The following is a 16,825-nucleotide window of genomic DNA, read 5'->3' as shown; positions in this document are numbered from 1 at the left end:
TCCAGCACAAAAAAGGAATTCCAGTCCTCACAAAGATTGTGTGACAAATGTAAAGAAACGGTTCTTAATTCCCCTAGAAAAAAGTGAAAATAGTCCCAATCAAGTGATCACAGCCTTTCTTTAAGTAAACATTCACATTACAGATCAAAAGGCAGCTGTCCAAGTCAAACTGCAAAGTAACATACTCACAAAAGCCCATGGGAGGGCATGGGGCGAGTAGAGTGTTGTGAGCTCTCTTGTGCCCCCTGGTGTTGACCATGTGGACGTGACATGAGTATGGACATGCATTCATATACAGTAGTGACGCCAAAGCCCATTAATAAGAACAGCACTAACAATTTATCGTTTTCATTCAGGTCCAAGCGAAAGGTTCTTGGCCGCAAAGAACCAGTGGACTCCTTTGGCAGTCGGCAGAGTCTCATCTCTCCAGTGAAGAGCAACAGCAGCGACCATCTGCGGACTCTAACTCTGGGCAGCACACCAAGGTCCAGTCTGAGGAACGAGAACTTCATGGCTCTGCTGCAGAAGAAGGGCAGCAAGTCCAGCAGTGGAACTCGCGTCTCCGCCATGGAGCTTCTCAAGAGCACAAACCCGCTGGCACGCCGCGTCACAGAGTTCTCCCAGCCTGACCCAGACTCAACAGTGACCAATCCGTCCAAACCACTCGAAGACTGAAGGGCAACCTGCTGTAAGCTCTGAGTCTGAATTCTGAAGGTGTGTCCTCTTGTTCCGCTCGACCAGGCGAAAAAAGAACAATTTATTAGGAACCCACAAAGTCTGGATGCTCATATGAAACACAAGTGCTCACTGCTTATTTTGATTTCACCATTTCACTGGCTAATGTTTTCGGTAGTGGTGGAGATTTTGTCATTTACCCAGTAGATGGATCTTCTATTTGATGGAGGATTTTTGAAATCGACTAGTCACCCTCTGATTCTCTTGAGAATGTACACAGCAAGTCATGCAAAAGTCTTTTTTAAATGGAACTGAAAACATCTGCCGTGGTAATATTTGGGTACTAAACTATACACTTTAAAGACCAAAATTGCCCTAAGTGGCCAAAATCAAATGAATCAATGTTGTGCCTGCAGGACAGAAGAAAATGAGAGGAAGAGATTTTTTGCTTGAAAAATGGATTATGCATCTCACACAAAATTCAAGCAAGTTTTCACACACATTCCATTAAGTGTGCGAGGATGCAACACCCCAAAACCCCTTAAGATAAAGCACTTTTCTCAGTCAAAGGAAATACAGAACAGATATCTATTATTTTGTCAGACTAAAAGAAAATGCCATATACACATCTTTTTGGATATCAGTTAATCTGTATAAAGCTATACATACATTCATTAACTTATCTACAGATCTGTTTAATCTAAGAGACACAAAATGATTGTGTGTAATTGTGCGTTTTGTGGCCAATGGAAACTGCCTATGGAAGGAATCTTCACATTCTCCGGATTAAAGCACTCCAACACAATATGCAACACCTGATAACCTGATAACAAATGGATCTTTCCCATACTGCCAAACAATGGCAATTCAGTACTCGTGTGAACTTCTGTGACTGAACACACTAACAAGGAGAAGCCCAAACTTTTATCTGAACTGTCAAAACTGTGACTGAACTGCCATGCCAACACTTCAAACAGTGGACCAAGAAAGGTTAATCAGGGCTAGATGGAAACAGGTTCCGGCTGGAGAGTGGGTAGGAAATGGGTTTTCCTTGTTTGGACGCTGAGACGGTCCAAAGGCTGTCTGAGGGGTGACTCACTCAGGGGTTTCGCAAATCTCAGGAGACCCAATATGGTGATAGGTCCAAGTGTGCCAGGTCTCTAAAAATAGAGAGCATACAATTGAACACACAGAGAAACCAGGAGGACAAGCAAGGTTGGCCCTGAACAGTCAGCTTAAGCTTTGAGTTTCTTTCCCCTTCCTCTCTTCTTTTAAGCCTCCCTCCAAAGGTGCTATCATAACTCATTGTTGCACCCAGATATCGGCTCTAGAGATTCATTGCTTTATTTGTTGAGTATTCTTGCTTACAGAAAAATGCACCAATCAGACTCTGAATCAGAACTACGGATGGGTTTAGGACAGGGGGTCTGGATCCTGCTCCTTGAACCCCTTTGCATGGAAAATAGTTCTTGTCAATCTTTAAGCACACACCTGATTGCTGTCAGTGTAATCATAATGCTATTGATGTAGCTCCATCAGGTGTCTCCAACAAATCAAGAGTGTTACCAATGGCCCCTGGTCAGGTCAGAAGAGCAGAGTTACCCTATAGGAGCTGGATGGAGAACATGGTTTTTTAATTTCTCAGAGAGTTATATGTGTCTTCACTTATAACTGCCATCTCTCACACTAAACGCAGATTATTGCTTGAAGCAAAATGATTAGACATGTAGCTTACTGGTCTCACCATTCTTATATGTTGTTGACCGGTACTTGCAATCTGTTTGTTGAGATTTCGCACCCCTCCATGCTGAAGTGTGATTCTGTCAATGAACTGCTTCGACTCTTTGACTCAGAAGAAGACAGAATCCTGGTGCTATTGAGTCAGAGCGCCATCTAGTGTCTAAGAGATGAAGCGTCCACAGAAAATTATTTGACTGTTACTGTAATACCATGACAAAAAAGGAAACTCACAGTATTAGGAAAGCCTTGACTTTCCTTTTCAAATATTCAAGAAAAAAGAGGACTAGAAGAAAGAAACAAAGATGTAATTGATCTCAATTCTGTGAAGTTTGTTTTAATTGTTTAGAAAATTACAAAAAAAAAGCTGGCACACAGTGTTTGTTTGCCTTGTGATCTGGCATGAAGCCCTGTGTTTGAAATGCCTTGGTATTGCACTTCCGTAGGAGTCTGCTGAGTCTCTTTTAATGATAACTACTCTCAAATAACTGCTATTGTGAACTCTGTGCTACAATCTTTTACTGTCAACAACACGTTCATGGGTACATGAAGGAAGGCACAGAAGAAACAGGAAATGGGAGAGAAACAGAAAGAACGTGAGAGAGGGATGAAGAGAGAGGGAGTGGAAGAAACAGTAAGTTTGTGCTCTACAAGAAGCCAAACATCGTTCCTTGATAGGGAAAGAAATGCTTAAAATATTGTTAATCATATTCTTGTGCAGACCACGGTCCCAGTAGGCCAGCAGTGGCATTTCAAATAATATTTTGTGTTAGTAAACTTTATAATTATTATGACATAGGGACCTGCCTGATTAATCATAGTATTGTGTTTTTCAGAATCGGAGGGGGAGAACATATAATGGTACAGAGGCTTTTTAAACAAGCTGTGTTTCCATGAAACATGAGTGTATTGACGTGAGAGGACCTTGTCTGGGTTTGCCAGCCTTGTCTGTTACTCTTTCATTTGTTCCCTCTCTTTGCCTGGCCCTTCACCTCCCTCTGTGTTCTTAGATGAGACTCGCGGGGATGCATTTAAAAGTGATTTATAATTCCCAATGGGACTGTTGTCCCGCATGCGTGTAGCACACAGGAAAGGCTAAGAAGGAGAGGAGAGGAGTAAAAGAGGGGGATGAGACAAAAGACGTGCGGAGGAAGAAGAAATGAAAATGCTTTATGAACCTTCTGCAACCTCTGAATCAAAGAAGGATGAAAGCTTTTTAAATGATTATGTGATTGTTGTGAAGCTATCATGAACATTCTAAAATACAGAATTCTATGACAGCCGCAAATATAGCATGTATATAGCAGATGTTACAGTGAGGGCCACTTGACCGAATCTATAGAGAAGAATTTAACACAGAAATAGAATTGTACTTCAGAGGTGGAATAGCACAAAGTGCTCTCTTGCTGTGCAATGTCCTAACAAATCTGCCAAAACAGATAAGCTTTATAGAAAAAATAATCTTTACCCCTATGTGTAGACATGCAGCAAGGAGGGTGGGTTAGTGAGATATTAACTGGGAATTATATTTTTGTTATTTTTATCATTGGAAGAACATATTTAAAAACTCAACATGTTATTAAATATCTGTCAACAAAACAGTAAGGAAAATGTAGCTGTGAGATATAAAAGCAGCTATGCCTTGCTAATGTATAAAGATATAAAATAAATTATTTTTCTTGTGTAATGTCTTTCTTTACAGTCATTTTTCTTGCTTTAAACACTGATCACTTCTTCACTATACCATTCATTTAACTGTCAGTGCATGTAATGAAATGCGGTAAAACCTTGCACAAATGACTGAAAGATGCAGGGGCTTCAAAAAGTAAGAAAAGGGAGATTAGAAAAAGCAACGAGAGAAAAAAGGTTTCATTTGTAATAACACTTGATTTTCCTGAAGTGCTCCTGAAGTTCAAAAGGCCCTGAGAAAAAAAAGAACAAATATAAGAGGAAGTCGTAACAACCCATTATTTATTCCAAAACAAACTTATGTAAGAGCATCCCTTGTAGTGAATTATGGACCAATACTGCACCCTCTTGGACAAACGATGCACTTGAATGTGTTGAGTTTGTGCAGTCAGTGAGGTACTACAGAGTACTGTGGCAAACCCACCTCACATATTAGTTTTTGCCAAAAAAGAAGTTTCTCCCTTAAACCATGGAAATCACTCCTAAAACCACCTGCTGTGTTCTGAGGATTATGAGAACATAATTTGTTACCATAGTGTAAGGATTATCTCTGACCTTCACCTGGAGGGTCAAGCTTAAAGGTCAAACAATCCCAGCTGAGGCCACTTATGGCCCTGCTTAACTTGATACACAATGTAATGGCTACTGCACTCAACGATGATACATAGTGGACGTCCAAAGTGAACAACACATAAATAAGGATACTGATCTATAAATCTATGGAGAAGGAAGAAATGAAGACTGTATTTAAAACAGTTGCAGAGAGGCAGATGAGAGTGCTATTTGCCTGATCCGTACGTTAGAGGCGGGATCTCTGATCTCGCATGGTAGGCTCCCAGTCGCCACGGGCACATTTCCTGTGGCTGACAGACTGCACTGAGCGTGCTCCACTGGTGCTGCTGCAGCAGCAAGACACTGGCTTTTATCAGGACTCACACACACAAACAGACACACACACACACACACACACTCATACATTTGCACATGCACCAGTCGCTCCAGGAAGTGCTCAACATCAAGCCAGAGGAACAACAGTGACCTGTGAGAGCCAAAACACATGCAGCTCTCCGCTCTCTGCTCTCAACGAATGGGACTCTCATGTTTAAATATACAGAGAAACGCAGAATGAAAGTGGTACCAGGAAGGAAGTAAAGGTGGATCTTGATCTCGCGCTTAAGAGCTCAGATCCTGGGAGCTGACAACAAGTGCAAGAGAGGCCAAACTGAGGAAGAGAGAGAAAAAGCAACGTTTGCTCTGTTATGGTTTTATTCTACGTGGGATCGGATGGACCCCCGTCTAGAGTGATGCAGATGGAAAATCCAGTCCGTCAGGACATGCAGTTCTACTATGTGGTAAGTTCTGCAATCATCTCATACTCTATCAATCATCCAAGACCATTCTAAACTCCATAGTATGTGACAGATGCTTGGTAATCTTAAGAGTCTTGACTTTATGTATGTTTATAGCTGTTTGTTATTTAAATTTAAGATCAATGTGGTCATTTTAAAGCACTGGCTCAAATTATATATCCAACATCATAGTTCAGTATGGGGTCCTTGCTTGGTAATATGCTGTAAGTGTACCATGAATATTGTAGAGGGGGATACCTGCACTGTCAGTGAATGGGTCACTTTTAGCCACAGAAATGTAATTACTTAGTAAACTCAAGCGCCTTTGTGAATCTTTCATGAACCTACAAATTCTCATATTTCAGCACTCACAACAAATACTTTGAAAAGCAAATATTTTCTTATTACATTTCACACTTGCATTGAAAACCCACTGATGTATTTTTTTGACTTTAGACCATGCCTTTATCTCAGATTTCTGTTTGCACTAAGTTCTTATTGCATAACAATACCTGAATTCTGTGATGGAAAGGAGAATTTCCAGTCATTTCCAGCTGAGATAGCTTTAGTCCTCATGGTAGATAAAGAAAATGAACCTGGAACCTTTTTCAATATTTTTTTTTCTACCAAAGTAGTAAGAAGAGCCATTTGGCTGCTGAGTACTGAACAAAAACAAGCGCAGTGCGTGTAATGGATTGGCTCTATTCAACAACCAGTGCTGAGGGGGCCTCAGTGCTAATGCGCTTTGATGGATTAGGTGGGTAGGTGCACATCCAAGAGAATAAATATTTTTTACACTCCCAATAATTCACCAGCATTTGTGGTAATCCTTAGAGAAATATCTCAACTGGAAAGTCTATGTAATGTTGTCTGGTGCATAAGCAATTGCCTAATGTCTTTGGATGATGTGAAATTTAACGACAGCCATATGCCAAAAGAAAAGGAATATGAATGGGAGAGTTGGAGAAGTCAAGAAAAAGTCTGTAATTCCTACATCATGGTCATCATTAGGGTCACGCAACAAGAGTTACAGTGTGGTGTGAGAACTGTCATCTATTGCTGCTTTTCAACATTCAGAGCTCAAAAGTCTTTGTAGCTGAGAAATTATTTATTTAGGTTAATTTAATTTTAAGTTGATTTGATGAAACTTTATAAATGATTCATTACCACCATTTACTTGTTTGTGTGCACATGATGCTGGCCAGATGCAAACAGTTTATAACAGTAATTAGACCAAAGAGTGGGGTACACTACACAAACACATCTTTTCTCTGTTTAATCACTGCCATACATCAAGGATGTTTTTAGAGTGCATACTCAGTGACAAGGTTTTGTGTAATCAGCGAACACACATTTTGTGTGACACCAAAACTTCTGTCTTTTAGTTCTGGAAACAGCCTATACATACATCATTATATCAAATGAAGACGGTGTTTTCCTTTCCGACATGCACAACAACAGCTGCAGACTTGCTGTTCATATTTCCATGAATGTAAAGTGCAGGAATTGGCATGACACATGAAGCATTTCTCTGCTTCATTCTCATCTGGGAATTTCATATATTGAGTTATGACGGTAAAACCACAAAGTAAGAAACCAGCAATCTCTCAAACCTCCTGGTGGACATAAATCAGAGGGGAAACCTAGCAGATGGGGCTGCACATAACCTGTGTCATACACAAAAAATGCTACAGAAATATTTAGCTGAGACTACTGTTATATGCAATTGCAGAAGAGAGGGCAACTTTACTTATATTTCTATGTTATACTATAAATACCGGTATCGTGCCACCAACACAGTTTTAACTATAGCAAGCAGCATATGGAACATTTACATCAGCATGGTGTGAATTTGCTGACAACTTCTTGTTCCCTCAGCATATAGTACAGTGAGTATGTTGAAGGATTTATCTGCCTTACGTAATGGGATTTTCTTATATCATAGCACCTCTCAAGATCACAAAAACCTCTACATTGGCAATAGGATTAGGATGTTGCATAATGTTTGTATCACACAGGCCCACGGAAGCCACACAAAACGGATATCCTAGATTAAGGGAAGATTTCTCTTAGTAAATAAGAAAATCACTTATTTTATACTTGACTATTACTATTACTATATATTATTGTTTGAGGACAATAAGAGACAGCTGTTTCCTAAGCCTTTTAACACATGCCACAAACAGCCTCTCAATTCTCCCTTGAAAATACAGAGGACCAAAATGTGTTCCTTATGTGTTTTCTTAAGCTTCCACTTTCCTCTAAATAGATGAATGCAGTATCCAGAAGATTGAGGTTTTCAGCGACATCTTCTAGCACCTTGATCCCCCTGGTTCTTGTCCCATCACGGGACATTCAGTGACTAGCAATGCAGGGTGTTCGACTTGCCTACAGCTGCAATGAGCGGATCTATTTTCCATAACTATGATTTTAATTGGTCTTAATACAGCAATGAAGGGAAAGAATTTGTGAGTGTTTCCCCCTTCATTCCTGAGTCTTCATATCTGAGGAATGGAATGTGAGCCAGTGCACCAGAATCTCACTGCTGACCCTCAAAGAACAGATCAGCTTAGGGGTGAGAATGAACTGGAGGTTACGGCACTGTTTGAGAGTGACATGGCTTTATTCCCAGGCATCTGGACCACCGGACACAAGCACTGGCCAGTGCGACAGATGCTACGCTGAGGACAATTTTAACTTTGAGACAGCTGAGAGGCTCAAAAGCGCTTCAGACGTCATCAGTGTATTACAAATGCTGTGTAACCTTTGCATAAGCTTCAATCGGTTATTATTCGGTTATATATTCAGTGGCAGAAGGTGTACAAGGCCAGCATGTGCTGGAGGTTCTATCTAAACATTTCAAATGGAGTGTACATTTTGAACACATTTTAAATTTCAAGCATTTCAAGCTAGAGCAAGTTTTTTGCAATGGATAACTTGTAGTGATAATGTCATCTCCAAAGTTTATATTTTATTTATTTAGTCTTTAGTTAGCCCCACACTAGATAGATAGATAGATTGATAGATAGATAGATAGATAGATAGATAGATAGATAGATAGATACTTTATTGATCCACAGGGGAAATTCAAGGTCAACACACACACACACATTCACTAACAGCAGAAAGTAATTAAAAGTATATAATATAAAAACACAACTAAGCAATAAGGACAGTAGAAGATAAATATATACTAAATACTAAATATACTAAAATACAAATTATACTAAATAACACAATTCTAAAAAAACAGTATCCACATAGTGGGTGATTAATCAAACAAGATGCGCTTGCAATGACTGAGGCAGGGACTGAGCCTGTGATTCTCTGTGCATAAGGTAAGGTAAGGTAAGATGCTCTGTGTGAATGAGTGTCATGGTGATGGTGCAAATGAGTAAGTCAAACAGTGCAACAGTGCAAGAATAAAGTCTATATATCTATATAACTATATTAAGGAAGGTATAAGTGTGGTCACAGTTCGGCTGTGGCATGGAGGGAGGGGTTGTGCATGTGTGCTAATATAGCACGCAAACAGTGAGGCAGAAGACAGTGGTAAAAAGTGGCTAGTGGACAGACAGTTCAAGACATGGAGGTGGTGAAGAGGCAGACAGACTATGCAGAGAAGTCTATTTCTCCTTTTCCCTTAAGTGAAGCATTGAACAGTTCAATGGCCCTGGGGACGAATGACTTTCTCAGTCTGTCTGTTGTACAAGGCAGTGAGCGAAGCTGATCAGGCTCTTCTGCTTAACAATAATGTTGTGGAGTGGATGACACTCATTGTCCAAGATGTTGATCAGTTTGTTCAGGGTCCTTTTGTCAGATATTGAAGTGATGCACTCCAGTTCAGCTCCCACTACAGAGCCAGCTTTCCTTACCAGCCTGTCAAGTCGCCCAGCATCCTTCTTCTTTGTGCTTCCTCCCCAACATACCACTGCATAGAAGAGGACGCTGGCAACAACAGACTGGTAGAACATCCTGAGGAGCTTGCTGCACACATTGAAGGAGCGCAGCCTCCTCAGGATGTACAGCCTGCTCTGCCCTTTCTTGTAGAGTTCGTCTGTGTTGGCTGACCAGTCCAGTTTATTGTCAAGGTGGAGACCCAGGTACTTGTAGGTGCTTACCACCTCGACATTGACCCCATCAATTGAGACTGGTAGCAGAGTGGGCTTAGACCTGCGGAAATCCACCACCATCTCCTTGGTCTTTGAAATGTTGAGTTGGAGATGATTGAGTCTGCACCATTGCACAAAGTCCTCCACCAGGCTCCTGTACTCCTCCTCCTGCCCGTTCCTGATACACCCCACAATTGCAGTATCGTCAGAAAACTTCTGCATGTGGCATGACTCAGTGTTGTAGCAGAAGTCAGATGTGTACAGGGTGAACAGGACTGGAGAGAGCACAGTTCCCTGTGGCGCTCCAGTGCTGCTGATCACAGTGTCAGAGAGACAGTTCTTCAGTCTGACGAATCTGTAATCCAGGTTACCAGGTGAGCGTCCACACCCATCTGCAAGAGCTTGTCTCCCAGTCTGAGGGGTTGGATGGTGTTAAAAGCACTTGAGAAATCAAAGAACATGATTCTCACAGCACTTTTCCCCTTGTCTAGGTGAGAATGTGTCCTGTGTAGAAGATAAGTGATGGCATCGTCCACGCCCACTTTCTCCTGGTATGCAAACTGTAACGGGTATAGTGCATGGCATACCTGGGGTCTGAGCATACCTAAGACCACATGGCACACTATACTCCTGTAATGAGTTTGAAAGATAAATCGAAGGGAAAGGTAATGGGGTTATGATATTTATTTTGCTATTTATGTTTTTTAATCAGGCTACTTTAATTATTTTCTGTTAAAAACCTTCAACCAAGGGCCTACAAATACTTTAGAGTCAATCATTATTACCGAAGCTTTTCATTTCAACGAGCTCCGCCTTATAGCATCTACAGCACATACAGTTGGACCTAGTTGGTAATTTGGCTATCCATGTGTTGGTTAAATGCAGATAGGTATTGGGAAAGTTTGTTCCAATTGTACAGAGCAACAGAGATCTACAGAGGCAATGCCAAATGACAATATACAGTATACAAAAGTTACATAATATAGATACACTATGGAAGCTACTATAGTTCATTCTGGAGCGGTCTTATCAACGTTTCCCCAAACTTGGACTGGCCTTCTGGATATCAATGGCACAAGATGTGGTTTGGATAAGGTTCTATGGTGGCTGAGCGGAACGGAAGGGCAACGATGATGGGTGGGGAATGTCCTGTTTGGAGAAGCATGGCATCCTCTGTGGATGCTTTCATGAGTGGCATTTCCTGTGCCACCCCTCAGGGAGTGGGGGGAGGCATAAGGTGATGATGGCAAAAAGAAGAGACTAAATCAATTACTTGTCATTTCCTGTCATCTGACAGTCTTGCTTTGTTATTACACAACTCATCTTGTATTGTGTTGTTCTGAAATTATGTTGATTATGTTAGATTATTTTTTCCATTTAGAGATTTTCATACTTAAACCTTTCCCTCTAAACGTGAAATGAAAACAAACTGCTCATTTGCGCAAGACTCAATTCAAATTCAAATTCAATAAATATTCAAGAATTCAAACCTCACAATTTGTTGCCAATATGACAGACTGTGACTGCTGTATTATCTGATACAAAAGTTAATTTATGGCAAGTGCAGCTTTTTATAATAATATTCCATATTATTCTTTAGTACTTAGACAATTGTGTACACATTCTTTGTTTTGAAAGTTACATTGCAACTTTGGGTAGTTTTAGGTCTTATATAACATTGTTCCCATCATGGATACCACAATACCTTGCATAATTCACACTATTGTATTATATCTTTACATATGCAATTACAATCACAAACCCATACTGACCTATTTGGATGTATGCTATAATTTATTTCAGTTTTTTAGAAGTAAGGATAAAAGTCCATTTTCAGTGTTGTATCACTGATGACATGTTTTTTTGTTATTTGAACCAGTTGGCCAGTTGACTTCTGAAAATTCAAAACTCAATATGTTCGACAACCACAATCAACATTGATCATTTTACACTTTTGGAAAAACATCTCAGTTGTCTCACTTGTACCTGCAAATGTGGGACTGTAGGGGGCGATAAAGTCAATGAGCAGAAACAGTCAATGATCAACTCTCCATCTGTTTGCATCTTATTGGTGTTTAGTCTATTTTAACCTTTGCTGTTGTTGTTCATGGGCCTGTTAGTCTATTTGTGTGGGGAACTATTTGTTTTCTCAGTGGAAGCCACATATCGATAACAAAAGTCGTTTTCTTTTCACGGGTCGAGAAGTTTCTTTTCTTGTTTGGTAAGTAGTCGTATAATAAGCCGGATAATGTATTGGCCACCGGTCATTATCAGAAAATATGTCCCCTTAGGATGAAGCAAGACCTGGTCCTGTTAGCCCTGTCGGGACTTGTTTTCCGATAATATCCTTACTCTCTAGTCTATTATATTCCTAGTACAGTCTTAAATGTAACATCAATAAGTTTCTTTTGACCTATTTGATTGATTTATGGTAAGATAAATATTGTTCTATCCTTGTCCACCTAAAATCCATATTTGTCTGCCATTTTGAAAAATGGACATCTTGGCCCCCAGGGTCCAAATCCGAGTTGCTTACAATTCTAAATCTGATCACACCCCCTTTGTGAATTTCTCTACCAAATGTGATGCTTTTATGATAAAATGCTCAACTGTTATGAAAATAACCGTCCCATTATTACCTAAAGATGTTTATTTATTGTTGAGGCTCTTTAGCACTTTAAGTTGCCTGATAATTTAATGAAATTGCCGTCTCAAAATAAAACACGGCCAAGGTCAAAGTGATCGGTCGTTGACCTCTACAGCAGATGTGCAACAGGACACTGTGAGCGTGGCAAAGGTTTAACATTATTCCAAATATACATCTGAAAGCAAAGGAGTTTGTTTTATATCAGTGTCGTCGGCGGGGATACAAATGTTGAGCTGCTGAACTGAGTGAGTGTTTTTGGAGGGGAAGTAACCGAATTCCACATCTTGGTTGGATATTCGGTTGAGCCTCTCTGGCTCCCGCCGCTGCTGCTTACGCATTCATGTGCGGCTCATATTACCACCCATATCTCGCCTCTACTCTGAGATTGATGTTTTTGGACAACAGTCATTAAATTCATTTGGAATATGTTAAACATAAAAAAAATTGGACTAATAAAAGACAACTTCTATCTGCTAAAACTTTTAACTAAGCACATTCAGATATACATATAAGGTGTTCTTCATAATATAAGGCATGGCTGTTCTTTTTGGACATTTTGTAGAATAGATTGCATCAGTCTTCACAACTTCTAAAACATCAACTGAGATATGTGGGGTTATAGTAGGCCAACATGTGCACATCCAGGAAGTATGTTCTTGCGCAGAATGTAGCTGTTAACACTTTCAAACTGCACATGCTAGATTTATCTCCATCCTGTCGTACTGAGTCAGCTTTGATCATACATGTTCAGGTCAGGGGATCATTCAGTCATCAAAGCTGCTCTTCTGTCCTATGGGCAAAACAGGATAAGTGTGACCTGGCCACAGGGTCAAAGGTCAGGAGAATGAAACTGAAGAGCTCTCCAGTCCGTCGCCTACTAATGGTCAGAATGCAGTAAGGGAAAGTAAACACCTAATCCTCGGGGGTGGGGGGGGGGAGGGTGTATCATATGAACACCTCGTTTACTCCTCTTAACAAAACACTCGGCTTGCTTAAAGTGATTGCAGATCATTGCAGTAATATATGCAGCATATGTTCAATTACGTGACAGTACAATGCCATAGTGCATAACTACAACAACATGTTTTTATTTGTTTCATTTACTAAGTTGGAAAAAATGAGGTTTTCCGAGGAAAGAAACGGAACCATCCCTGGCCACCCATGCTGTGCGGTGCGTGCCAGTCCCAAACTACTTCTTACTCTACTTCAACACCTCCGTCATCCCTCACTCCCGCACAGGCTGTGGAAAATGGGATGAGCTGGATGGCAGAGAAATTGATGAGCCATTAAGCCAAAAGATGCCACGAGTCCTCAGTGACTCGTTGCAGATGCCACTGGCCAGCAGCATTTGGAGTGCATTTCAGTCCTGATGAAATGAGAATGGCAGTAAACTCAAGCAGTAAAGTGGGGGCACTCTAAGTGCACACATGTATGTATTTCTGGAATGTTCTAGTCCTAGTCCCTTGCTACGAATTTGCATCTTGGACCCAGAAACATAATAAGCTTGATAATTACGTTACGCTATACTGAAAACTGTATGCATACTTATGTCTCTCTCTAAACTGAAAACTGTTTGTTTACACTTTGAACTGACAACACTCGAGTGAAAATGCTCCGTGGTCACGCTTTCACATTCGGCACCATGTTTGTATGAGAGACTACAATGGGGTTTGCATGGGATGCCGGATAGTAATCTTCTCAATCTGCCAGTTCATGAGAAACCCTCTGCACTCTAATGGCTCTAATGAGATGAGTGAGAAAGCAGCGCCCAAACAAAAGCTTAGGGCATTTGGGCTTGATGCGATCCATCAAGGAGAGCTCTGCTAAACTCTCTCTCTCTCTCTATCTATCTTTCTCTCTCTCCCTTTCCCTCCCTCTCTCTCTCTCTTTCTCTCTCTCTTACTCTCGCTCACACACACATACACATGCACGTACAACATGCTTATGTTACGTAACATGTACATATAAAGCTCAGCTACTTGTTAAAAAGTTGATAAAATATTGTGTACTGGAGTCTCTATATATTTTTTTTTTTTTAATGTAGACCTAAGCAAAAGTGAAGGTTCTCGCTACTACCATTACTTCTGCTGTTGTGTATTCAATTTTGTATTCCTACGGCTGAGGAGGACTTGAGCTCAATCCCTTGGCATTTGGTGCAATAGGAAGCCAGAAGTGGAATTTCCCATGTATTTTGTCTCTCTCCTCTGTTCCACAGCGCATTAGACCTATATATGAATGTGCTCACATTCTTATTGAGACCATCTGGACATAACTTTGCCATCAGGGGTATTGTCCATCATAGTGCATTTAACATAGAGTAAATGGATAGTGCATTGCTCAAATGCATTCCCTTTTTGGATGGCATCTCAAAGAATAACAATACTCTTGCAGATAGTTATCAGAGGCCATGTGGTGCACTAACAAAAGAAACTACACCTACCAGATGCATGCTGTGAGCTTGGGAAGGGGGTGGAAAGAATCATACAGGCTGTTTATATTTTAGGAATGTGTGTATGTGTGTGTGTGTGTAAGAGAGAGAGAGAGAGAGAGGGAGAGAGTGTATATGTGTGTGTGTGCGTGTGTGTGTGTTTGTTTGTGTTTGTGTGTGTGTGTGTGTGTGTGTGTGTGTGTGTGTGTGTGTGTGTCTGTGTGTGTGTGTGTGTGTGTGTGTGTGTGTGTGTGTGTGTGTGTGTATATGTTTATGCTGAAGGGAGTATCCATTTTTTCTCTCTGCATGTGAGCATTGTCCCACCGTGGTCTCCTACTGGGAGGCACAGGCAGAGGCGCTTAGGATGAGAGGAAGCTCTCGTTAAAGTGAGCCTCTGTGTCTGGATCCTCCCTCCCTCCCTCCATCCCTCCCTCTCTCCCTCCCTCCCTCACACTTCTCTCCTCCCCTTCTGTTCATCTCTCCTCCTCCTCCTCCGCTCTCCTCCCATCCCGAGCAATCTGGCTGTGTTTACTGAGTTCCATCTTGGCAGTGGCATTGCTTCACTCTGAACAACGTCAGGGGGCAGCAGATTAAAAGTGCTGATCTCTGTCTTGCTCGACTCTGGTGTGTGTTTGCCCTTTTGGATGCCACATGCCAAAGGAGGCTTTTTTCTCTCACATGCCCACACTCTTGGAGTTTGTTCTCAGCTTTAACTTTATTTGTGAGTGCCTGTGATCATCGCTTCCAGACCCCAGACACCAGGTACAGTTTGTATGTGTATTTCTGTCTCATAATGTCTAGACATTGCTGTGTCCGTGGGTGCTGAAATGGTGTTGTATTGTTGGGGCATAACGTTTATGTGTTGAATGTCTTAGAGATTATTGGAGGTATATGCTAACACAAAAATGACTTTTGCGTTTGTTTAAAGCCTAACATATGTTGTGTAACATGATTTTGTGTACATTAAGGGCCTCACATGGTTTAATTTTCTAGTTGCTGTCCTAACACTTCTACACAACCTCTACCCAAAATGAACCATACAATAAAACTGGTACACGTAGACCATACAGTAGTCTATATATACAGTACTAGACATAGATATAGCCAGACATATGCCAAAGTAAATACTTTAGGTGTTAGTACTGTAACTATCTATCAGTAAGCTTACACAGTATAGTTCCCTATATCACCAAAGTTGTATTCATGTGTTCTAACTTTTGTGTCTAGTCAGAGTGACTTTATTCTTAGTGTGTTTATGACTATCAGGCTTCATCTAGTAAAACACATGATTCTGATTCTGATTCCTTACAGTGTTTCCCACAACTAAACAGCAAACAGAGCAGTGTATGAAAGCTGAACAAAAAAGAGCTATTGTGCTCCAGATCAGATCCAACAGCCCTTAAAAGTCCAGTTCTCCGTCTCTTTTCTTGGAATGAACACATGTCAGGCTCTATAGAGGTAGGGGGTTAGAGTGTTACTTACGTCTACTGATGTTTTCTTCAGGGTGAATGTTCCTGATTGTGTGTGTGTGCGCACCCGCGTGAGTGTGTGTGTGTGTGTGTGTGTATGTGTGTGTGTGTGTGTGTGTGAGAGAGAGAGAGTCTGCATGTCACCTGATATATATATATATCACTGTTGCAAGTTTATAGACACTTGCACTTTGCACTTTGATTTCTAAGTATGATTAATTTAGCACATTTTACATGGTGGCGGTCTGATAAGAGCCTTAGAGAGCTTTTTGGAATCTTTGTCATATATGGCAATATCTATCTCCTGGCACTTGCAGGCCTCAAGAGATTCGGCTTCTGTCCTCTGTCAGCAAGTGTTTTTAAATTGTTGGCAGTCATACCTCAACAGTCAACAGTGAAGATCAGTCCAGGTTCTTGCTAAGCTAAAAATACTGGTTAACTGAACTTTTCTTTTTAAGTTGGCTGTGGATCAAAGGTAACCGATGAAATTCCTCCAGTGATCTTAGTTTGTGGTACTCCAAGCAGAGTATTCACATTTAATTTATCTCTGAATACAAATTGTGTATGGAGAATTGGCACTTTAGTGCTTTAAGTGAAATAGTTGGACATTTTAACTCAAGACAGTCCTTTTTTGGAGACATCTGGTAACCATAACACTATTAATGACCAATCACTCGTATCAGTATTCACATCAGAGACACTATGCCAGCTTTCCAAGC

General features: G+C 40.8%; 2 protein-coding genes across 4 annotated transcripts in view; both read left to right on the top strand.

The window, feature by feature from the left end:
* nhsl2 (NHS-like 2) overlaps positions 1-2,813 on the top strand; it is a 57,413-nt gene extending 54,600 nt beyond the window's left edge. For both annotated transcript variants that reach the window (XM_076289135.1, XM_076289136.1), the window contains exon 7: positions 357-2,813. In XM_076289135.1, coding sequence (XP_076145250.1) covers positions 357-675 — 319 coding nt within the window. In that variant the 3' untranslated portion in view covers positions 676-2,813. The remainder of the gene's footprint in view (positions 1-356) is intronic.
* A 2,165-nt stretch (positions 2,814-4,978) lies between these two features.
* The window catches only part of arhgap36 (Rho GTPase activating protein 36), a 39,058-nt gene continuing 27,211 nt past the window's right edge, over positions 4,979-16,825 (top strand). Inside the window, exon 1 of one of the 2 annotated variants that reach the window (XM_076289131.1) lies at positions 4,979-5,453. In XM_076289131.1, the coding sequence (XP_076145246.1) occupies positions 5,361-5,453 (93 nt within the window). In that variant the 5' untranslated portion in view covers positions 4,979-5,360. Of the gene's footprint in view, positions 5,454-15,217; positions 15,400-16,825 lie in introns of those variants that run through there. The other variant, XM_076289132.1, reaches the window with a different exon arrangement.

Source organism: Alosa pseudoharengus, unplaced genomic scaffold (genome assembly GCF_046254945.1).
Source record: "Alosa pseudoharengus isolate Yale_2024_CS ecotype anadromous, Long Island Sound unplaced genomic scaffold, YU_APseudo_1.1 YU_APseudo_1.1_scf_17, whole genome shotgun sequence".
In the NCBI taxonomy this organism is placed as follows: domain Eukaryota; kingdom Metazoa; phylum Chordata; class Actinopteri; order Clupeiformes; family Clupeidae; genus Alosa; species Alosa pseudoharengus.
This window is presented reverse-complemented; position numbering and strand designations above follow the sequence as displayed.